Source organism: Amphiura filiformis, chromosome 7 (genome assembly GCF_039555335.1).
Source record: "Amphiura filiformis chromosome 7, Afil_fr2py, whole genome shotgun sequence".
In the NCBI taxonomy this organism is placed as follows: Eukaryota; Metazoa; Echinodermata; class Ophiuroidea; order Amphilepidida; family Amphiuridae; genus Amphiura; species Amphiura filiformis.
This window is the reverse complement of record NC_092634.1, coordinates 36,632,349-36,656,658: the sequence shown is the minus strand read 5'-3', so window position 1 is coordinate 36,656,658 and position 24,310 is coordinate 36,632,349. Positions and strand designations below refer to the sequence as shown.

Here is a 24,310-nt window from a genome sequence, read left to right as displayed (position 1 = left end):
AGTATATTAAAGAACATATTAAAAGTCCCCAAAAGTTGAAGTAGTGGGAAACATAAATCCATAATGGATCAAACTGGTGTTGTAACAGCCCAATAGGGTGGAAAAGCCTGCTTCAAAATCAATCCTATCATTGTATTGCATTGTAAACTTTTAGTCCGATATATACGGAAATTTAATGATGACCCCCCCCGACTCTACCAAACCAACTTTTTTAGCTTCCTTTTATGGTCCTTTAACACATTCAAGATGTTAACAAAAATAATTTCCTGCACTCCGGCCATATTCAAGGTTAAAGGTCAACACAGTGGTCAAATTTCAGAGTTGCTCAAATTTGCAACTACAAGACAATAGTGGGGCGCCGCCGTAGCGAGCGCCCCAAAAAGGATATCACATAAAACAACCCGCGATATCCTTCTTGACTTCGGTCGGTATTTTTAGCACATAGTCATTGTCAATGTGAAGGCTATTAACCCCCTCTATGGCTGCAAGCGTGCCAACGTTAAAGAACCTTTTGGATCTTAATTGAATTCAAACCGAATTTTTTGAATTTGACTTTTGTAATTATAGCCTATGCCCACACGCTCTCAGAAATGGTTACTAGATCTCTCCTGATAGTGGAGCCTTTAACGGAACTACATAAGGTTATACTATATGATATTTATGCCACAAACTATACTGCACAGGGATAAAGATAAAGAACCATTAAACAAAAACCAGAAGTGGGTCCTTTCAGTTTAAAAGAACCCTTTTTTTAAAGAGTTTATGGGAGAGTTCCATCATGGGAGAAAAGGCATACATTGGAATGTCATCTTTCCCTGGGTAAGATCTGATACCAGGCCAGCCCATGGCCAGAGGGTAAAATGAGTAGGTTTGTTTCACCTTGAAGGCAAGGTTAGTCTTGCAAATATGGGTTAACTTTCCCCTAGGCCATCCAATATGCCATATACAGTAGGACTACAACTTGTATCTACTGGTCAGTTTATACTCCTATTTCCACATCTGTTATTTCAATGTATGCCTGGCTTGGAACCTTGCGTGAGCAACAGCTGATGACGGCACCTATGGTGTGTGTAGGTGAAAGCGCTCCTGGTGAATGACACAATTTAATGTTCATCCGTGACATTTAAATATCATATTTAAAAATAGCGATACTACTCTTACACGCAAAATTTGCCTATGATGTTGACGGCCTGTGTGTAACCCCCTCCCCCATATAGTGGAATAATTATTGGGATTACAACAAGATGCATTGGCTGCTGATTTTAGCGATACTTGTCCAAAGGTAGGTTGACATTGTTACTAAACCTGACTGACTTCGCGTGTAATGTAGCAATAGAGAGACAAACTATGCATTTTTCACACATGCATGAAAGAAATAAGTATTTTTAGCTATACTTCAAGCGGTACTTCAAAGTAGCTAGAAGTTTCACAATATTATGATTAATTATTAAAGCCCATTCAGTGATTTGCTCATGCGGACGATCGTAAACATCATCAAAATTCAGATTTTGGTACCTTTGTCTTTGCCATAGATGTGCTAACATAGTCTGCTAGTGGTTCAGTCGAAAGCCGTGTATTTAAGACACAATAAAGTGCATTTACACTAATCTGTAATTTAATGGAGCTTCAACGTCTACAATTCTGCTGTTTTCTTCGTGTATTGCCAAATTATCCCCAGACACTGAAATGACGAAAACACTTACACCAAAATTTGGGCCTCTGGTCAGCCATTCAGAAAGAACGCATAATTTATTCAAGCAATGTTTTTAGAAAATTCCTGGAATCAGCCAAATAATAATGATTTCTGGACAACTTTTTCGAACGGAGTAAATACCCGACCGAGCCTCCCAACAATTACTGGGAAGCTTGTTGCGCCTATAACCCAAGAGTTCCCCTTAACACACTGGGAACTATTTTGCTAGGCACTCATCTAGCGATCAACTCCTTATCGAGGAGGAAAAGCTCCATATACCAATGGACAAATATTTCGCTAGGCAATCCTCTACACGATCATCTCCTCGGAGGAGGAAATAAAAAGCTCCATAATACCAATGGAGAGAATATAAAATGCCGCGGACTTACATGAATTCGCTAGGCAGTCATCTAGCGCGTCAAAAGAAATTAAATGGCTGATACCTTTCTCATTTTCCTATTATATTCATATTCAGATTACATAGTGGACATCGGTAAATATACCCATGCCAAATACCCAGTAGATAGATACCTCCGGATATTGGAACTACTAAATCGAATTTATTAATGTAGTACATGTATAATTCTGTACATTAAATCGATCATTTTAGAAAAATGATCCAAAAACTGCCACAAGGACTACTTGTTAACATCCGTACCCTGTACCATGGAATAAGCTATTTCTGATCCCCTCATTCCCTTTGCTAGTAAATACCGCAAGATCCACACTTATGATTATTTGAAGAGCCTCTGAATTTTACGATTGAGGCCTCTTCACCACAGTGGACCATTAACCCGATTTGAACATGTTGAAGGAGTTAATTGCAAAACCCGTTATTTTTCGCTGCCAACGCCAAGCAAACACAGTGCCATGCTCTGCACATTTATGATTTTTTTTTTTCGAATACATAACTAGGATACCATGTCTAACACAAAAGGCAGCCTTTAACAGAAATTAACGCGATAACCAGCCGGCTGCGCAACCTCATAAAAACTTGAACCCAATATTTCATTTTTATTTATACTTTGATGAACAAGAAAATCTGAGGGCATAGTACTTGGCCCCTGTCTAGCTATCCCATGCCAACCTGGTGTTAATTCCTCCCGTCCTGCTATAATTAAAATTACTCGACCTAAGACTGAAGTGTATTTCCACCTAAGACTGAAAGTGGTACCAATTGTATCGATTTTGTTAATGCTTCTGAAGACACATTAGAGTGAACCCATTATACAAAATAGAATTTAAAAAAAATACAACTGCGCAACAGAATAGAATGTGTTGCTGAGTGCTGAGATAGAAACTGAACCTAAAGTGATATACTCACGCACACTCTCACACCCGTATACAATAGTCGTAATACTATGTAACTCAACAAACCTCAATGTAATTAGAATATTATTCAAATTCGGAGAAATCTCAATCGCATATATTTACATTTCTCCTTCGTATTTCATCTCATTCCTAATTACCTTTTAATTTGAAGACCGACACTTTATATGTACTTGTCTCACTACTGCGAGACTCAAATTTTATGACCCACTATCAAACTCTTGAAATCAATTTTAAACAGATATCAAATATTACATATGGGGAGTGGTGGGTGGGATAAAAAATTTCTGCGTCCGTTCTTGCTGAAAAACTGACAGAGAATGGCATTAGCAAACAAAATGGCCACCGACCAAACAAGGCACCCAATTGTGACCTCACGAGGGCGATTCCATTTCAGCTGCAGGGATAATTTTGTGTTTCATTTGATATGTACAAATTAAACTGCATTATCCCCAGACACTGAAATGACGAAAACACTTACACCAAAATTTGGGCCTCTGGTCAGCCATTCAGAAAGAACGCATAATTTATTCAAGCAATGTTTTTAGAAAATTCCCTGGAATCAGCCAAATAATAATGATTTCTGGACAACTTTTTCGAACGGAGTAAATACCCGACCGAGCCTCCCAACAATTACTGGGAAGCTTGTTGCGCCTATAACCCAAGAGTTCCCCTTAACACACTGGGAACTATTTTGCTAGGCACTCATCTAGCGATCAACTCCTTATCGAGGAGGAAAAGCTCCATATACCAATGGACAAATATTTCGCTAGGCAATCCTCTACACGATCATCTCCTCGGAGGAGGAAATAAAAAGCTCCATAATACCAATGGAGAGAATATAAAATGCCGCGGACTTACATGAATTCGCTAGGCAGTCATCTAGCGCGTCAAAAGAAATTAAATGGCTGATACCTTTCTCATTTTCCTATTATATTCATATTCAGATTACATAGTGGACATCGGTAAATATACCCATGCCAAATACCCAGTAGATAGATACCTCCGGATATTGGAACTACTAAATCGAATTTATTAATGTAGTACATGTATAATTCTGTACATTAAATCGATCATTTTAGAAAAATGATCCAAAACTGCTAAGCTACCCAAGTTCCTTGTCATCACATGCAAGGAAATTGCCAAACCACCCCCCCCCCCCTCGAGATTTTTATGCTTTACCAATAAGGCGAGCTCTTGGCTGTCTTTCCCTTCCTTGTTTATGATCTCCTTATAGTGTTCTTAAAATAGTTTGTCCCAACTTATAAACCTGCCATTGTTGGTGGTGACGAATGTTGGTGCTAAAAAGTTTAGGATTTAACTTGACTGATTGGATCAACAGTCCTACCTAGTGAGCATTCTTATGCAGTACTAGTGGAAAAGAATGCCTGCCAATGCTTTGTTTTGGCCATCTGGTACATCCACGTACGAGAAAACCCCGAAAAGAAAACAACAAAACCCACTGACTATTATAACTTCACAAGGATTGTTTTGAATTATTTGAATTTCCTTCCTTCTGAACATGTGCGATGAGATAATTATGCTACTGTCGAGTGAGTGTCTACTTCTCATCTTTTGACCACTGTCAATTATCATGAATGAGTGTTATAGTAGCTTAATAGGCCTACTATTACTTATTAACGAGTTACCATTGTAAAAATTGTGAATTTCCTTCTGCTTCAGGAGTAACAACTAGGTGATAACCTATTTAAAACACTGACATACCGAAAAACATTACTATAATCTATGAATTTCCGTCTGTTTCGGACTACACATAGCCTATTTGTACATACCAACTAGGACAAATGTTTTAGCGACCAATTTACCGATAAATGAAACTATAAGGTCAATTTGCCATACATGGTGAACGAATCTGTCCTACAGTACGTTTAAAATCATAACTTTGATTTACCAAAGTTAATAATAATGAAGAATTGTTCTCTGTTTGATAGGTACCAAAAGAAAACCATTTGTTTTACCAAACTTGATAACACTCTTATAGCAATGTACATTAATTATGTTATCTGAAATTCTTTTTGCTTCTTTAAATGACTACCCTGGTCTATCCGTGAATTAATTTAACTGCAATTTAATAATAATACATGGGATTTATAAAGCGCCCCACGATGTAAAAAACATCCTCAAAGCGCGGCGCTGCACAGAATATTAAAATACACCCACTAAATAAAAAATAAAAAACAGGGCCTACATGCTGAACAAAATAGTATACATAAAAATTACGCATGATAGAACTCATATACACACCTTACTATACTAAAACCATGAAAACATAATAATAATGTACAAGAGTTCTGGACTTCGTTTGATAGATACGAATAAGAAATCATTTACCATGAATTTGTTTTGATAATTTCATAATAATCCTCTACTCAATGTAGCCATTAACTATATGTAATATGTTATATGCATATCCTTATGCCTCTGATAGTAACTACCTACAGTCTATAAGCGAAACTTACGAGGCGGTGAAATTATAAGTATGCCATAATAGATGAAACTGTAATTCAATTAATGACAAATTATTCTCTTTGTTTGATAGATACAATTATTACCACATTTAATCACGCACATGCTTAACTTGTTGATAATGAAGATCCAGTCTTTGTTTGATAGATACAGAAAAATTTGGTAATAACCGCTCGACTAGCCATTAACAATAGGTAATATATTATATGCATTTCCTTCTGCCTATGTTAACAGACTACCCCCAACCTGTGTCGGAGAATAGTTAGGTGACAAAAAGTATAGTGTAAAAGGTAATTTGATTGAAAGCCTTGCCAATTTGCAATAATTTACTTGATGAATAATTGTTCCCCTAGTAAATAAGTTTTATTCGGACTCTGCACCTGCGCACCCTATCTGCAAATACACACATTTCCCTTGTTTTATTAATATGAACATCTATAAAAGTTTGATATGATGAGCAATATTTCACTTCAATTTGAATTCTACCCCATAGAATTTGGGGTTCTTTTTCCAACTAGCAAAAGTTTGCCGTTATTTCTCCAACTAGCAAAAGTCAAGTTGTCTGATGTGCTATGACACCTAAAAGATAATTCATGCAGCAACGAGTTTGGTTAATTAGCTACTCCGAGATAAATCCACTTACTTCAATTGCCTTCAGATCGCTTCAGCATTTAATGTATGACATTTTATCACTAAAATGATCCATTGATGACACCAAGATAATTCTGCAGTTTCCTGCAACCGCTTCCTTCATATGTTTCTTGTATTATTTGACATGGACATATTGCCCAAGAATAATATAAGCCCAATCAGTGGTACAAAATAAATTTTGGCATTTCCATCAAGCTATGGAATGATCTTCCTCTATCCTTTATTGCAGCTCCATTCGTAGAAGCATTTTTGACATCCACCGCTTCCTTCATCTGTTTCTTGTATTATTTGACATGGACATATTGCCCAAGAATAATATAAGCCCAATCAGTGGTACAAAATAAATTTTGGCATTTCCATCAAGCTATGGAATGATCTTCCTCTATCCTTTATTGCAGCTCCATTCGTAGAAGCATTTTTGACATCCACCGCTTCCTTCATCTGTTTCTTGTATTATTTGACATGGACATATTGCCCAAGAATAATATAAGCCCAATCAGTGGTACAAAATAAATTTTAGCATTTCCATCAAACTATGGAATGATCTTCCTCTATCCTTTATTGCAGCTCCATTCGTAGAAGCATTTTTGACATGGACTTGTTAGCATACAGAGCTTTGCTTATGCTATTTTTACTCGCATGAAGAACTGTATAATATATAATCTTCCCGTTCACCACTTGCATTTTGGTTCGCTTCCTCGCCATATTAAGGTGCAACAATACTCTCTTTCAAGGATACACTGTATCTAATGTAGATGAAGATTCTTCGTTATCTGTACATGCTCTAAATGTAGTTAGTTGTTATACACAATAAAATTTCACCATTAGAGAAGTTACCGTTTCCATCATACTTGTGCTCTAACAAAGATCGTTCCTCCCCATAGAGCCAGGTTACGATTCAAAATATACTCCATCCACTGTCATAGGCATGGTAATTACGACTTTCTGTTGCAGATCCCGCAAGATGTCCTCCTTCTACCACCTGTCTCGAAGTAACCACATGACCTGCAGTGAATTAAAAGACAGAAAAAGAGAAGCAAATTCTGCCAGCAAAGCCATTTTACTTTGTGTATAATTCATGCCTGTCTATAAATGACATCCAATATATTCGACAATTCAACTCCTTTATTAATCTATTTGAACTCCGACAACCTTGGATTGAACTTGTAATAAATGTAAAAAAACACATAATTAAATCCATTTTTTATTCATTTTTTAAAATTTACTTATTTATCTATTTATTTTTAAAGGCCGTTTTGTTTTTCATAGACGACATAGACGACATAATTGAATTTGACAATTAAATTCACTCATATGGTTTTTATATACCAAGAGAGAGAAGCACGCGTTTACGGCCATGATGATGATTGCGATAAATTGACCATGAAATTCACTCATATTATGACTATTATTATAACTTTACCCAGAGAGAGCATCACGTGTCTACGCCCATCATGATTGCGCTAAACGGATTGAAATTAAAATCACTCATATGGTTATTATATACAAAGACCGATTTTCCAATTCAGAACAAAATGTTTGAACCATGTTGCCAAAAGATTGAAATTGACAATTAAATTCACTCATAAATTATGGCTTTTATATACCAAGAGTGAGCATCACGTGTCCAATGCCATGATGATTGCGATGCAAATTTTGAAAATGACGATTAAAAATTTCTGCGTCCGTTCTTGCTGAAAAACTGACAGAGAATGGCATTAGCAAACAAAATGGCCACCGACCAAACAAGGCACCCAATTGTGACCTCACGAGGGCGATTCCATTTCAGCTGCAGGGATAATTTTGTGTTTCATTTGATATGTACAAATTAAACTGCATTTTCATTTCAAAAATACCAAACGATAATTTGAATGACTTTTCCTTCACTTTTAAACAATTTATAAACAATTTTAATTTTTTTACACTTGCGCTGGGATCACTGAATGGGACTTTAAATGAAATAAAATGGTTTAACATTTCGCTCATTATTTTCACATTTTATAATTTTAAAATTGGCAAGAAATGTATATCTGTTCAGAAATCTCACTTAAATGATAGAGAAAAAATGTTGCATTTCTTCGCAGTTCTCTGTGGAAGAGAATTCGGATTTTTTCTTAAATATTATTTTCGGAGATAATAGCCAAAAACATGTATATACCTAATTAGCTTAATAAAAACGGCTATTAATTATGTATGAATTGGGATATTTCTCTATTGTATCAATTCACTTCAATTAGTTTAGAAGTATGATGAAAATGTATAAAAATAATAATAATAATAATAATAATAATAATAATATAATTGGAACCTATCTAGCGTGTGCATCAGCTTAAGACGGCAGCTATCAGTACTGGCACCTATGGTGATCGAGTTCAGGTGAATGAGCTCCTGGTGAATGACATAATTTAATGTTCATTATCATGATTATGTTACATTTAAATATCATATTTAAATGTCACGCAGAACAGTTTTAACAATAGCGATACTACTCTTACACGCACAATTCGCCTATGATGTTGAAGGCCTGTGTCTAGCCCCCTCCCCCATAGAGTGGAATAATTATTGGGATTACAACAAGATGCATTGGCTGCTGATTCTGGCAATAATTGTCCAAAGGTAGGTTGATTTTTTTTTACTAATAAACGTCGCGTGTAATATATTACTACAGTCCTACCAATGCATTTTTCACACATGCACGAAAGAAAATAAATAGTTTTAGGTATACGGTAATTAAAAGTAGCATTATGTGTGAATTAGGATATTTCTCTATTGTATCAATTCACTTCAATTAGTTTAGAAGTATGATGAAAATGTAGCTGTTTAAACAAATATTCAGGATGTTAAAATTCTGAAAAACAAACAAACTAAAAACATCTTTTTCTGTAATTTCGAAAAATTAGGATCGTTATTCTTTTGTACAGTAAAAACTTGTTTCTTCAGATTTTCAAGATCGTGTCAGCCACAACAACAACCATAATAATATTAAATAATAATAATAATAATAATAATAATAATAATAATAATAATAATAATAATAATAATAATAATAATAATAATAATAATAATAATAATAATAATATAATTTTTGAGAATTAGAACCTATCTAGCGTGTGCAACAACTGATGACGGCACCTCTATCAGTACTGGCACCTATGATGTTCGAGTTCAGGTGAATGAGCTCCTGGTGAATGACATAATTTAATGTTCATCCGTGACATTTAAATGTCATATATGAACAGTCTTAAAAAATAGCGATACTACTCTTACACGCACAATTCGCCTATGTTGAAGGCCTGTGTCTAGCCCCCCATATAGTGGAATTGGGATAATAATAATATAATACACCCGAGTATACAGATATTTCCAACACAGCGAGTCTAGTCTCCACGCAGTCTGTGTTATACTACACGGTTGAGTGAAAAGCATCATAACAGCTGTGTGAGATCTAGTGGGAAATAGACGTCTGTGATTGGTTTTTGTAAAAAAGTGTTCCCTTCATCCAATCAGAAACATTTTGATGTCGAACGAAAAACTAACACGTCTCCCTAAAAGCACTTTTTTTATTAGGTCAACAGGTACGCAATTCAATGTTAGAGCAACGCGAATGTGGTAAATCGGTTGTTGAAAATACCTATCCAAGCACATATTTTGACCAAAATGTAGGTTTTAAAAGTCAAAACCTCAATTGTTCCTTACAAAATTTTTCAAATTGTATGTCATTAAATGAAAGAGCACACTTATATTGGCCATAATACTAGCTTAATTAGAATGAGTAATGGCCAATCTCTTTAATTGCAAATCTTGTGCAAAAAGTTACTGATTTCGCCTGTTTTGTCATACAGTTGTAAATTCAATGAACTATGACTTTGCTAAAGAACGCTAACAAATTGATATGTATAATGTTTTTTAAATAAAACTAATGTTGACGTTTCTAATAATGAGTCGGCCTAGTTTATCACAACTCTGCAGTGGAGTTACACCAGTCTGCCATATATTGGAAGCAAACACCCCCTTCCACTATAATTATACAACCCCCTATCATCATAAAGGGGGTGGATTTGCTCAATAATCAGTACGGTATAACCAAGGAATGAAAATTCCACTATTTGTGGCGTATTTTCAGATTTTCCCCTCGGAAAAACGTTGTCTCTCAATGCCGCCGGAAAAAAATTCCTGGTGCCACCACTGTCAACAACTGTACGAGGAGGAGCCAAAGTTTATTGATTAACCAAAGAATATACTTAACACTTTAATTTCCTATTATTATATACTTTTCTATTAGGTCTGTTGTAGCTTCAAATATAACGGCAACAATACAAGAACTTTTAACAGGCTACGACCATAGCATCAGACCTGACCATGAAGGTATTGTCTTACTTTAATATTTTGCAACCCTTTAACAGTTCGGCAGAGTTTCCTTTTCTGGAAACATTCCAATTCTGGAAGTATTTCCCATAATGCATTACAGCAATATCAGGGTAGTCATACTTTACAGAACTTATTTTATTTCGTCACCCCTAAACAGCGCCCAACCCGTCTGCAGAATACAAAAGCCTTTAATAGACCATTTGCCAAAAGGACTGCTTCAATCAGTCCTTTTTTCCACGTACCATTGCTGAATGGAACTATATTCCTGAACACATAATCAACATAGCAAGCCCAGACACATTCAAGACTCAAGTTACAGCATATCTCAGAGAGACCTCAGCAAAAAAGAACTAGCAAACCCTCGTGCGCACCCACTACCCTCTGCGGGTGACCTCATCAGAGGAGTTGCAGAGTATTCTTTCAAAGTCAAAGTCAAAGATAAATCTTTTTTTTTTTTGGGGGGCAGTTTTCTTACATTCTACGAAAAATGATCCAGTGTACAGGACTAAATTAATTAAAAAATTCATTACTTGAAAATTACACGACAGAAATTTATTTGCTCTGATAATAATAATAATAATTTTATTAGAACAACGCTTTTATAACAGCGGCACACGTCTACCCGACGGTAGACGGTACGTTCTTACATTAATATAAAAGGAAACAAACAAATTTAAACATGTTAAACAAAAGAGCAACAATATGAACTAAATATATAACCAAGAATAAAATCGAATGATCAATGAACTTCATTGCCGATCCATCGATCACAGCCTTCCGGCGCATTGCGGTGTTCCAAAGCAAATTGATTGAAAGAAAGTATCATTTTGGAACCCCATAATGCATCAGAAAGCGAAAATCAATGGGTCAGCAATAAAGTTTTGTAACGTGACAAAAAGGACTATCACTCGGCTGTTTCATTAACGAAAGAAAGTTGCATAATAGCTATCTAATCTTAAGTTTGTTGGCACCCATTGTATTTGTAATGTCGTGTCCCTATAGGATTACGCAATATATAGTCATATTTCTGGTGAACACTTGGTGATTTTGGGCGCCATCTTGGATTTGGGGAAAAATCGAGATAACCAGTGGGCTTTATTTATCCTATTAACCCAAGCAACATATGTGCCAAGTGTGGTTCTGGTAGGGAAAGATGTTAGTTTTTCCCTGGGATGGACTTGCCTTAGAGGAAGATGAATACTCTATAAATCAGGGGCAAAAGCCTGATTATGTAGCACTCGGGCAAACATTAGAAGTTAGTGACATTTTTATGTTCTTGACTTGTTTCTCAACACGCAATCATACAAATATATCTGATATGATTTTTCAGGTCCGCCAACAACTGTGTCTCTTATTGTTTTTATGGAAAGTATTGGCCCACTTGAGGAACGCACTATGGTAAGAGGAATAACATAGTTTATAGACCATTCCTGTAATTGTATTTTCCTGCCGTTGATGAGGTGCCAGGCATAAAAAACACTATAGTTTACATTGAAGAAGCTGATTTGTTTCATTAACTTTGCATGGTTTCAAAGCAAATAATACTAAAAATGTTATCATACTTTTAATGATTTTTTGGTAGACAAATCCAGTAAAATAGTACTCACTTTCTGAGCTTTCGATGACCGGCTATGTCATCTTGATCACAGATGTCCAGGCTCACTGCACTTCCCGCCGTGGGACTTGGTAGTCTCATTCCCACAGGTTCTTGATTGGCTTAGCAGCGAGTCGTAGACGTGATCTAGAGAATACATCCCAATGTCTCGATTCATGGTTTTGTCGCCCTCCTCCTGATCCACATGGCTTCACGGATTTTTCTGGTGAATTGATTTGAGTCTTTGTCTATAATTTTAGCCCCTCCCAGTTGATAACGTGGTTTTCTTGTGCGATGTGGTCTGTTATGGCAGATTTGTTTTGTTCTGTAAGGATTCTTTTCTTTTTGCTCTGGTGTAAGTTCTGCTCTTTACTTTCTCTGCGTCTTTCTGATGTTCTTTTAATCTGGTTCCGAATGCTCTTCCTGTTTCACCGATATAAGTTTTGTCACATCCCTTGCAGTCTACACTATAAACAACTTCGCAAGTCTTGTTGGATTCAATTTTGTCTTTTGGATGGACAAGTAAGTTCCTAAGCGTGTTATGGGGCCTCATAGCGGTGGCAATACGGTGTTTCCAGAAGATACGTTGTAGTTTTTCTGAGAGTCCTTCTATGTATGGTAGTACAACCATACCTTTCGACGGGTCATTGTCGTTTTTCTTTTCTTTGGTTTCCTTCTTTGATTTGTTTGACATTTGATGTTTTACTTTGTCAAATGACCATCTGGGATAACCACAGTTTGTTAACGCTTTCTTAATTCTTTCTTCTTCCTCTTTCTTATCTTCTTCTTCAGTAACTACATTCTGCATTCTATCTAGTAGTGTCCGGATTACGCCCAGTTTCTGGTGTAATGGGTGTTGGGAGGAGGGGCGACAAAACCATGAATCGAGACATTGGGATGTATTCTCTAGATCACGTCTACGACTCGCTGCTAAGCCAATCAAGAACCTGTGGGAATGAGACTACCAAGTCCCACAGCGGGAAGTGCAGTGAGCCTGGACATCTGTGATCAAGATGACATAACCGGTCATCGAAAGCTCAGAAAGTGAGTACTATTTTACTGGATTTGTCTACCAAAAAATCATTAATTGCTTGAAACAATCCTACAAATGAAACTCTTTAATGTTATCATACTTGTTTACAAATGCATCAAGCTATATATATATAATATCACACAAAACTTCAAAGGTTTTAAAAGTTGGATTTCCAAAAGCTTAATGTAGTCTGCCATAGACACTCCTGCATTATTCTGCCTGGCTTGAAACAACAGAGGGCGGTCTGAATGTAAACATGTGACATCATAGGTCAATTCATCTATAGGACATCTATATGATCTAACTTTCAATATTAATATCTAACCTACTCTGCACTGATTTGACCAATGAAAAAGTGATTTGAGGCATAATGAAACCTGCGTCTTGACTCTTGACTTCTATTGTAATTTATTTGAATGGCGGATCCAGGGGGAAGGAAAAACATATTTTGACGATTTTTTGGTAAATACCATTTTTGCACAATTTTCCGTCTCCGACGCTTAGGCGGAGGTACCCCGGGTGAGCCCAAGAATGGCCACATGATACAATTGCATTTGCCGTAAAATTAGTGCGAGCGAATCGAGCCTGAAAACCTTTCATGACCATGAGATGGATCCGTCTCTGATTCCATATACCAGTACTAATACGAGCCACTCTTTATTCCAGGATTTCTCTTCCAGTTTTTATACAGCGATGGATTGGGTTGACACTAGGTTAAATTACACTGGTGAAAACTATATCATCTTAAAAGGACACGATATTCAAAAGTTTTGGATTCCTGATGTTTTCTTCATGTATGAGAAAGAAGGACATCATCATAATATTATCGAAGCCAACCAAATGCTCAGTATTTTACCAGACGGAAAATGCCGATATGTCGTGAGGTAAAGTTGTACATCCCCATTTTCAACCCGGTACAAGCTTTAATTACGGGAGACCATACATTTGTATGAAAAAGAAATCCTACCATCTATATCCAAACTCCCGTGTTATTCCAATGCACATTTTGCTTCACCGGGCCGCCCTGGCTTGGTCGCATTTGGAAGAGGGGTGTCACGAAACCGAAATAGGTACAAATTTAGTACTTTCTGTCAATCAAGTATGGTTTATTTTCTACATGTCAATTTTTAAATCATTAGCATAGTCCTTATAATAACGGGGGACCGCCTTGATGAGTAAATGACAGTCAATAGCGGCATTATCGATTGGATTAGTCGACCGTAGCGGACAATTCGATCGCTCATTGGATTAATATTATCACGTGGTAATAAATTTACTAGCTATGGTTTAAATAGTCGTCAGTGGTCAACAGCATTGATGTATGTGTTGCGCCGGAGGAATCAACCGTATGGTCAACGACAAAACACAATTACACAAAGCTCATATCTGGCATCCAGGGAGATGGTTTGTGTCAAGAGGAGGCTAGTACTGTAAGAACTCAGGAATGGCCCTCTACTGTTGGTACGGAAGGACCTGGCCACCCACCGTACTATTTGGCCTTGAATGTAAGCATGAGAGTACAAAGTCAAAAGAAAACGATGGTATCGGAAGGTGCGACCCGCAGGCCGGAAGATACGTCAATGGCTACTGGGGAAGAGAGAGATGCTGCTCAGAGTACACCTGTTGGTGATGACAGATCAGGATTAAAGCCTGCTACAGGAAGTCCTGTTCTTGATGGTCCCAGGAAGGAAAGGAACAGCACCCCTTTAAGGAAGCCAATACATATTGCTACATGGAATGTACGCAGTATGTCAGGAGGAAAGATTGAAGTTGTGGAGAAGGAGATGGTTGCAAACAATATTAAGATCCTAGGAGTAACAGAGTTGTGGTGGCTTGGTCAAGGGAGGTTCACTACAGATGATGGAAGTATGTTCATCTATTCTGGAAAAGATACTGGAAGGAAACGAGGAGGTGTGGGTTTCATAATAGAAAGAACCACAGCCAAGTGTGTTTTGGGATATAATCCAATAAATGAAAGAGTGATGACTGTAAGACTGCAAGGACATCCTTTAAATGTATCTATCATACAAGTGTATGCACCAACATCAGATGCATCAGAGAGCGAGATGACAGACTTCTATGAGATGGTACAAGGAGTTATGGATAGTATACCTAGAAGAGACTTACTCATCGTACTGGGGGATTGGAATGCTAAGATTGGCAAAATGAAGGAGAAAACTGGGTGTATAGGCCAATATGGACTTGGGATCAGAAATGAACGTGGAGACAGACTGGAGGAATTTTGTGAAGCTAATAACCTAGTCATTGGGAACACGTTATTTCAGCATCATCCACGGAGACTGTGGACTTGGATGAGCCCAGGAGATAGAACAAGAAACCAGATCGATTACATCATGGTCAGGAAGAGGTGGAGAACATCACTCCAAAATGTCAGGACACGACCAGGCGCTGACTGTGGTAGTGACCATCAGCTACTTGTAGCCAAAGTAAAACTAAAACTGAGAGCTAAGAGAGGCAATGCACCACCTACCAGGTATGATGTTGACACCATTCCCACTCAATATTCAGTAGATGTGAAGAACAGGTTTGACGAGTTACTGAAAGTTAATGAAGAGGAGCAGACCCCAAATGAATTGTGGGAAGACATGAAAGAAGCAGTCCAGAGCACAGCAAAGAAGTACATCCCTAGAAAGATGAAACGGAAACAGCCGTGGATCTCTCAGCAGACCTTAAACCTAGCTGATGACAGGAAGAGAGCAAAGGCAGATGGAGGAAAGGAAGAATGGGCACGCTTAAACAAAGAGGTCTCCAAAAGTGTTAAGGAGGACAAAAGAAACTACATCGAAAGGAAATGTGTGGAAATGGAAAGATGTAAGGGTGACTCAAAAATAGCTTTTGGTATTGCCAAAGAACTTACCAAGAAGTGGACCCCCAGGATGGATGTTATAAATGATGAGAAAGGTAACACTCTTACCGAAAGTGTAGACATCAAAAGGCGATGGGTTCAGTATAGTTCCCAGCTGTTTGAGGCACAAGATGACAAGGTGTATGTACAGTGTGAAACGAGTGAGGAAGAACCTCCACCATTGAGATCTGAAGTTGAGCTTGCCATGGAAAAAATGAAAAATGCTAAGTCACCTGGCATTGATAATGTAGCTTCTGAGTTGTGGAAGGCAACTGGGAAAGAAGGGATAGACCTAATGTGGCGTCTATGTGGTATCATCTGGAAAAAGAAGAAATGGCCGAGAGACTGGTGCAGGGCAGTATTTATTCCACTGCCAAAGAAGGAAATTTGAAAGAGTGTGCCAATCACCGGACCATCAGCCTGATTTGTCATGCAAGTAAAGTGCTTCTGAAGATCATCATCAAGAGAATGAAGAACAAAATGGAGGAAGAAATAGCTGATGAGCAGGCAGGATTTCGTGAAGGAAGGGGTACTAGGGACCAAATTGTCAATATCAGGAATGTGATTGAGAAATGCAGAGAGCATAGACTTCCTCTTTACATGTGCTTCATAGATTACAGTAAAGCTTTTGACTGTGTTAGCCACCCTCAGATGTGGGAAACTATGAAAAAGACGGGTTTCCCAAGTCATCTTGTGGATCTGATCAGCTGCTTATATGAAGACCAAGAATCGGCAGTCAGAACAAGTAGTGGAGACACAGATTGGTTCAAGATTGGAAGAGGCTTACGACAGGGCTGTGTGCTATCACCAAACCTATTTAACATCTACTCTGAAGACATAATGAGAACAGCTTTGGAGGGGTTTGAAGGTGGAGTGAAGTTTGGCGGTACAAGAATTACTAACCTGAGGTACGCCGATGATACCACTCTTATTTGTAGCAGCAGAGTAGAGCTGATTGAACTTTTGAAGCGCATCAAAGAGGCCAGCGAAGAAAAACACCTTCTCCTGAACACAAAGAAGACAAAAATAATGGTTGTAGACAGAGAGCGGAAAAGTGATGAGTTTGTGATAGATGGACAGCAGATTGAGGAGGTGAAGCAATTTGAATATCTGGGTTCAATGATTAACAACAGTGGTGACAGCACAACTGAAATTAAGAGAAGACTGGCTATTGCAAGGACAACTGTGCAGGGCATGTCAAGCATATGGAAAAGCAGAGGCCTATCCATTGACCTCAAGGTACGCCTACTTCGTGCAACTGTGTTTTCCATTGCCACTTATGGATGCGAGTCTTGGGCTATGACCAAGAATGATAGGAAAAGAGTAGATGCTTTTGAGATGTGGTGTTACAGGAGGCTTCTACGAGTGACATGGAAAGACAGGAGAACAAATTCCTGGATCCTCGACAAGATTGGTACAAGTCTAACCATCAGAAGCGGCATAATGGAGAGAAAGCTGAAGTACTTTGGCCATATTGTCAGGAAACATGGAGGTGTAGAAAAACAGATTTTGCAAGGGGCTATGGAAGGCAAACGAGGAAGAGGACGTCCACCAACATCTTGGACTAATGACGTGAACCTGGTTTCTAACCAGGGAATGCAAGGTGCAACGCACTTGGCATCAGATCGAGTGAGATGGCGTACTCTTGTGAAGACCACAGCAGCGCTACACAGCGCCACCTGACACAGAGGTAATAAATTTGCATTGGACAATCGATTACTATAATGGTTTAGTACTGCATATCTCTGTTTAATCTTCACTAAGCGGGTTTATGGTTGGAAAGGTCACGGTGAATTCGCCGTGAACATAACTGCACTATGGTATATGCCTGGGAATCTAACACGGAATAGTTTGGCTGTTGACACCATGTTGACACCATGGAATGTAAATTCTTCCATTTCAAAGAGATGGTCGTCCAGCCAAATTTTCTCCACCGTGTCGTCTGACGATCGCCTTTAGGCCTGAAACTCAGAGTTACGACTTCTATTCTGGAAGGTCTGAACTTTGAATTTTTATACGCTCTCCCTTCGTGGGATTGAGCACTCTATTCAAAAGTTATATATTCAAAAAGTTATAGGCTATATATAATTAATTCAATTTTGTAGCATAATTTGTAAATGCTCATATATGCTCATAAAGAATTTCTATTTTAAAACTGCCATAACCGTTTTGATACTTTTATTTTCTTTATTCTAGAGTTTCTTTGACAACTGTGTGCCATATGATACTACACCGATTTCCATTTGACACGCAGACGTGTTCCATTCACATGTTTAGTTGTAAGTTTTCTATTCGCCGTGGAAGTGATGATGTAACAGGATAAACTATCATAGCAATAGATGAATACAAATTTTGAATATATCGCCCTGCACTACAACGTTCACGCATTGAACCATAGATGTCAAAGAACAGGGATAAAGACCTGGATCGTATCATGCTGATTACTCGCACCTGTAAGATTAGTATCTTTGAAAAGAGCGGTATTGTATTCAATCTATGATTGCAGGTGATGAGTGCAACCTGCTTGTAGCGATATATTCAAAAACTATTCATCTATTGCTATGGTATTTAATCCTGTTACATCATCACTTCTACGGCGAATATAATATGTGCATGATCACAACTAATTCAAATGTTGTTGTGTGTGTATATTAATAGATCATTAGAAAAGATCACATGTGGAGTACGAGTGTAAAATAATGAAAATATAACGAATATTTTTTTTTTCAGTTGCATATTCTTCGCAGGATATTTTGCTCGCCATTACTGATAATAGTGTAGAAGTCGACCCCAATGTGATAGTGGCTCGATATGACCTGACAAATGTGTCAACTGAAACATACGACATGAAATTTGAGATACTGTCAAATGGTAAGTGTGGTGGTAGCATTTAGTATTATTTTCTTGAAAAACGCTATGCCTGTAAGTTTCAAGGGAGTTGTGCCATTACACCTCTATTAAAACGATGAATCACCGAACAGAAAAGTATGGGTACCAGACAAGTGAAGTTTTGTAATCCTGTTGCAGGCCTGTACGTCAAAAAATGGACGAAACTCGTACTTATTTGTTTAAATAGTCGGTAAAAGGATGTCTTTCGGAGCTGTCAACTGTCGAAATCAAGTGTCTTCATATTAAAATCTTTCATATTATAGATCTTTCTATCTTGAAAATCCTCTTAAAATATGCGAGAAATGAGTAATTAAGGGGTACGGGTCATTTAGAGCTGAAATTATCAAAAGCAATAGTGTTTTAGTGCTTTGTTTTTGGTCTTTCGCGATTCAGCACTCCGCAGTCCAAAAAACAGTGGTCTTTACGGTGTAGCATACATTTTGCCCCTTCCCGGATTTTGTAGGGCGAAATGTAAACATAGTAAAACGAGCCCCGCAGACCTGTACCAAAAATGACGATTGCGTACAATTAAATTCCATAAAGTTGGTGTTAAACGCGCAAAAAGGAAGCGATAGGGCTACATATCGCTGGTATTTTGCCCGTCGAGCTTGCGTACCCAATAAAGCCTATAGGTGACTCATCCACTCCCGTGCTCCCTCCTATACATTAGTACACAGGTATATATGACTATGGTCTTAACATTTGGCCAATATGGATCTCATTGGAAATAAGTAGTTGGCTAATTAGCCAACTTTATGGGTTATCCTGGTTGTATGTTTCTTGTGTTGCCGATGCTTGATTGCTTATTTGTTATTTTCTGTACTGTTGTTAGTTTTGCCAACTAAACATAAATAAATAAATAAAATCATTAAAGGGGCATTTCGTGATCCACAGCCTCATCGCCCCACTTTTTTCAAAACGAGTTGAAATTTTTATACCACTGGAAACTTCTGACTACATAATGTTTATTCGTGCAGAATAATTCGTTTAGCAAAAATATCGTCAAATTTGAATTTCGTTCTGGTATACCAGAACGAAATTACAACAGTGGCCTATGGAGCAGTTTCATACACATAATCATGCATAACTCGCAAACACAAAATCGGAATCAACTGAAATTTTTTGCGTGGATATATACTGAAAAATGCCATAAAAAGAGGATGCTAGGATCACGAAAAGAGGATGCTAGGATCACGAAATCTTCCTTTAAGATAAATAAAATAGATATATAACTGCTGTATTGTTACAGGTACTTGGTCGGGTGCAGCGATCACCTTCACCTTCAAGCGGCACCTTCAGGCCTATATCCTTACAGTTTACATCCCAAGCATACTCCTGGTCACAATATCTTGGATGTCTTTCTGGATTGATGCTCACGCGGCGCCAGCCCGGATCACTTTAGGGATCACAACAGTCCTGACGGCTACCACTATGACAGCGTCTATGCAAGATTCTTTTCCTGATGCCACAGGGGCGAAGGTAAGTAAATAGGCGATGATAGTCCAACTAAGGAACTTTAAACGAATCATCTATATGACGGGCACGATCATTGAACAAAAATAATACCTGTCATGTCGAGTCTTTCGTTGTCATTTTCACATACTGACCAATCTCCGATAATTATAAAACGTCCCATTGATCTTATAGTGACAAACGTATCCGGGGTAATATTGTTTCCCTGATCTAATGTTCACATACCATTGTCAGCAGGGGAGCGCTCAAACCAATAATAATAACCCTTACATTTTTGCTGTCCACAATATGTCTTATTTTCCCTATAGGCTATAGATATATGGATGGCCGCGTGTCTTATCTTCGTTTTCCTCTCGCTGATAGAATATGCCATGACTAACTATCTTATCGTACTTCAGGACAGGAAAATGGTATGTACAGTATTTCTTTTGTTCAAAATCAGAGGCGTACCGATCGGGGAGGGGGGAGGGGGGAGGCAGGGCCGGATCTACCTTTTTGGGGGCCCTGGGCCAGGCCAAAATTTGGAGGCCCCAAACGCACCGTGAGGAAGGCATGTACACTCAAGTGGCCAAGTTTTTAGATTCTACTAGGACGCAAAAATGTAAATGTTAGACTATTTTAGCCAAAATTGAAGCTGAATTTTGCTATACAACAGGCCAGTGCGCGCGTAGCTTGTTTTGGCCCAAAATATGGTGTTCTTCGGTTGAAATGGAAGATGCACACTGCACAGGGGCCCTGGGCCCGGGCCCATCTGGCCCTATGGTAAATCCGGCCCTGGGGGATGGGTTAAGTTTCCCCGGCTCGAGGGGGACAAAATTGACCAAGGTACAATTGTCCTAATATCGACCAATTTTAGCGTTCAAATTTTCACGTGCATTTGTCCCAGTTAAGTCATTTAGTAGCGGATCAGCGGGACGGTTTGGAACACTGTTTGATGGAATCATTTATTAGTTTTATAAACAGAACATCATGTACTACCAAGTTAAGAGCTCAAAACGATATCATGCTAATATATACAGATGCTATTGAGTCATTTTCCACTTTAATTTCCCCTCTTTTAAATAATTATTCACTTTTACACTATTTTTAAAGCTTTTTCGGATATAAAATGTATCTATTAATGACAAAATTGGTGGCGCTATTTAGTTACTGGAAATTACTCTTTCAAGCTTTTAATATAAAATACATTTATTGTTTGATGCAATATGTTTATATAATTTCTTTGTTGCTTGTTTAACCTATTCCACCTGTTTTAATGGCACTTTTAATCACCTACCCCTTGCAAATTAAAAAAATAAATATCATTTAGGATAAATAGCGCCACCTACAGTTTGCATTATTATTGAAATCAATTGACCAGATAAAGGAGAAGAAAATAAAATGTCCAACTATCCAATGTGCAAACAAATTATCTGTATATTGAATCTTAAGAAATGACGCATCATTTCAGCTTCCCCTGGTGATTTAGTTGGTAATGCTAACAAACACATTAGCCAACAATCATATCAGGCTTTACCAGGATTTCCCCCTCATAGATATAGTTATGGATCGAATCGGCGAGACATTTCAGAATGTCTACGATCGATCATAGACATTTCAAAATTTTCACGGACCCTAACTCAAATTGTAAAATTTGAATGTCACAGTGGTCCGGTATTTGTGACACTTTTTAAAGACGGCAGACTCGCAAAATCATGCAAATCAACAATGCTATGGACTTTTAATAGCTCCACTTGAAACTGAATAAAATGTTTGAGCTTTCATGTAATTAGGTATAAAACTCGTGTAAAAAATTCGGACCACTCGCCGCCAACAGAAACCAATCGTAAAGATTATAGAACGAATAAAAAGTATTCGTGATTTTTTTAAAGGCTATTCAGTGATTTGCTCATCCGAAGTATCGTAAAATTCAGATTTTGACACCTTTATTAGTAGATGTCTAACATAGCCTACTAGTTGTTATGGCGAAAACCGCGTATAAAGACAAAAAAGACTTTTTACATGAATCTGTAATTTCTCTACTTAAAGCCATATTATAACATTTGCTGAGGAGAACGCCCTAACAAAATTTAAATTCAGGTTTTTACACGATTGTAATGTACTTTAGTAGCTTTTAGTAAACAAAGATTCTCTGCAAAAATCAATACTTTAGGTGCTGTAGTTTTGTCAAAATCCGAGATTTTGAATAAACCGCCGGAACCGTCGTTTTATTATTACGATAGAAATATTAGTCGAACGCGTATGCGATGTTCATAACACATACTACGTACACGGCGTGCGGGACACACACACACACGCCAGAGGATCGTACCGTATTATAACCGCCGGAGTGACATAATAGCGCTAGTAGTAAATTCCTATTTTCTTTGCTTTACCTAACTTGTTCGGCTCAAAATTAAAAGGGGATATATCTGACAGTAAAAGCTAACATTTTATGGAAAATAAACACAAATCTATTTGTAAAGAAATGTTATAATATGGCTTTAAGTAGAAAAAATTAGTTGCATGCATTTGAATGTGCTTTAACTTGGTCAATACTGCTGTTTTCCTCATTTTAAAAATACCTAATGATAATTTTAATGACGTATCTTTTGCTTTTAGGCAATTTATACACTATTTTATTTACATTTTCGCTGGTATCACTGAATATAAAAACTTCAAGAAATCATAGGAATTCAGATATACCATTCATTTGTAAAGGGTGACGAACAATCATTAATTTTACACCTATAGACTGATAGAATAGTATAGATATATTTAATGTAATCATTAAATTTATATTTTTGTCATCTTTTCCAGAAAAAATCTAATGATGCATCAAAGTTAAAACCCGACGACAGCCTCTGCACGAACGACAGCACCAGCCCATCAACAAATGAGAACAGCGGAGCACACGCAAAGGAATTGACAAAAGGACCATCGAAATCGGAGTATACAGGATTTAGTGCCGAGCACATGGATAAATTAGCAAGAGTGTTGTTTGCGTTGGCGTTTCTTGCGTTTAATGCATATTACTGGACGTTTTATGTGATTTTTTGAACCATTGCTATGACGTCAGTCTATTAAATAAACTGTAAATTGTTTTCTACGAATCAACACTTTTCTGCACGAATCTACAGTTAAGTGTGGATTCGTACAGAGAGGTGTGGATTCGTACAAACATATAATCTATAGTTTTTTGAATAAAATTACGGCTATATTTTTTTAATTCGAACATGGTAATGAACAAATAAGAAAATGAACGACATTCGCAAATTATGAAACCATTTTACACAAACAAGTCAGTAAAAAAACCTAAACTGGCCTCAAAAAGAAACTTTTATCTTAAAATCCTGTTAATAAAAATGAGCAATAATTACATTACTTCAATACTCTAATCTAAGCACATGTCAGTGACGAAGCAGCTGTCCAACTGACACAACAACAAAATGCACTGACACGGAACAGCCTCCATTCACAGGCGAATAATTGGCACCCAGCAAAGGAAATTTGTGAGAATGCGTACAAGATCTTTACACGGGTGATCATTTCCAAAGATTAAATGGAATAGTGTGGAACGGGGCTGCTTCTGCTTTTCACTCACTTCCTACAAGAAACAGGTCTTGTTCCACACTACTCCACTTACTCACAGATTTCTTGCGTTATGTGCCAATTATTTGGCTGTTCCATGTCAGTGCATTTTGCTGTTGTGTAAGTTGGACAACTGTTTGGTTACCGACTAGTGTTTAGAGTAGAGTATTGAAGTAATCCTGTGTGCAATTTTAGTTCATTTTTATGGACAAGATTTTAAGATATTAACTTGTTTCTTTTTGAGGCCAGTTTATGAATACAATTTTATTAGTACACGCGCTGAACTTTTTCAACATTATACAATAAAGAGTTTTTACATTGTATACAAAATTGCATGCTTTTATTAAAGTATTTTAT

The 24,310-nt window shown here is 37.5% G+C and overlaps 1 protein-coding gene across 4 annotated transcripts; it reads left to right on the top strand.

Moving 5' to 3' along the window:
* Positions 1–1,084: 1,084 nt before the first annotated feature.
* LOC140157091 (gamma-aminobutyric acid receptor subunit rho-1-like) lies at positions 1,085–23,745 on the top strand. 4 transcript variants are annotated; one of them, XM_072180160.1, is made up of 9 exons: positions 1,085–1,282; positions 10,443–10,525; positions 11,859–11,926; positions 13,822–14,039; positions 18,218–18,300; positions 18,752–18,892; positions 20,160–20,389; positions 20,692–20,793; positions 23,183–23,745. In XM_072180160.1, exons 1-9 carry the CDS (start codon positions 1,245–1,247, stop codon positions 23,420–23,422), a joined length of 1,203 nt encoding a protein of 400 aa, XP_072036261.1. In that variant the 5' UTR covers positions 1,085–1,244; the 3' UTR covers positions 23,423–23,745. The 4 variants fall into 4 exon arrangements, with proteins under 4 accessions (XP_072036261.1, XP_072036263.1, XP_072036262.1 ...); XM_072180161.1 differs by lacking the exon at positions 1,085–1,282 and adding an exon at positions 8,647–8,776; XM_072180162.1 differs by lacking the exon at positions 10,443–10,525 and having other exon boundaries at positions 1,086–1,282; positions 23,183–23,744.
* Positions 23,746–24,310: the final 565 nt, after the last annotated feature.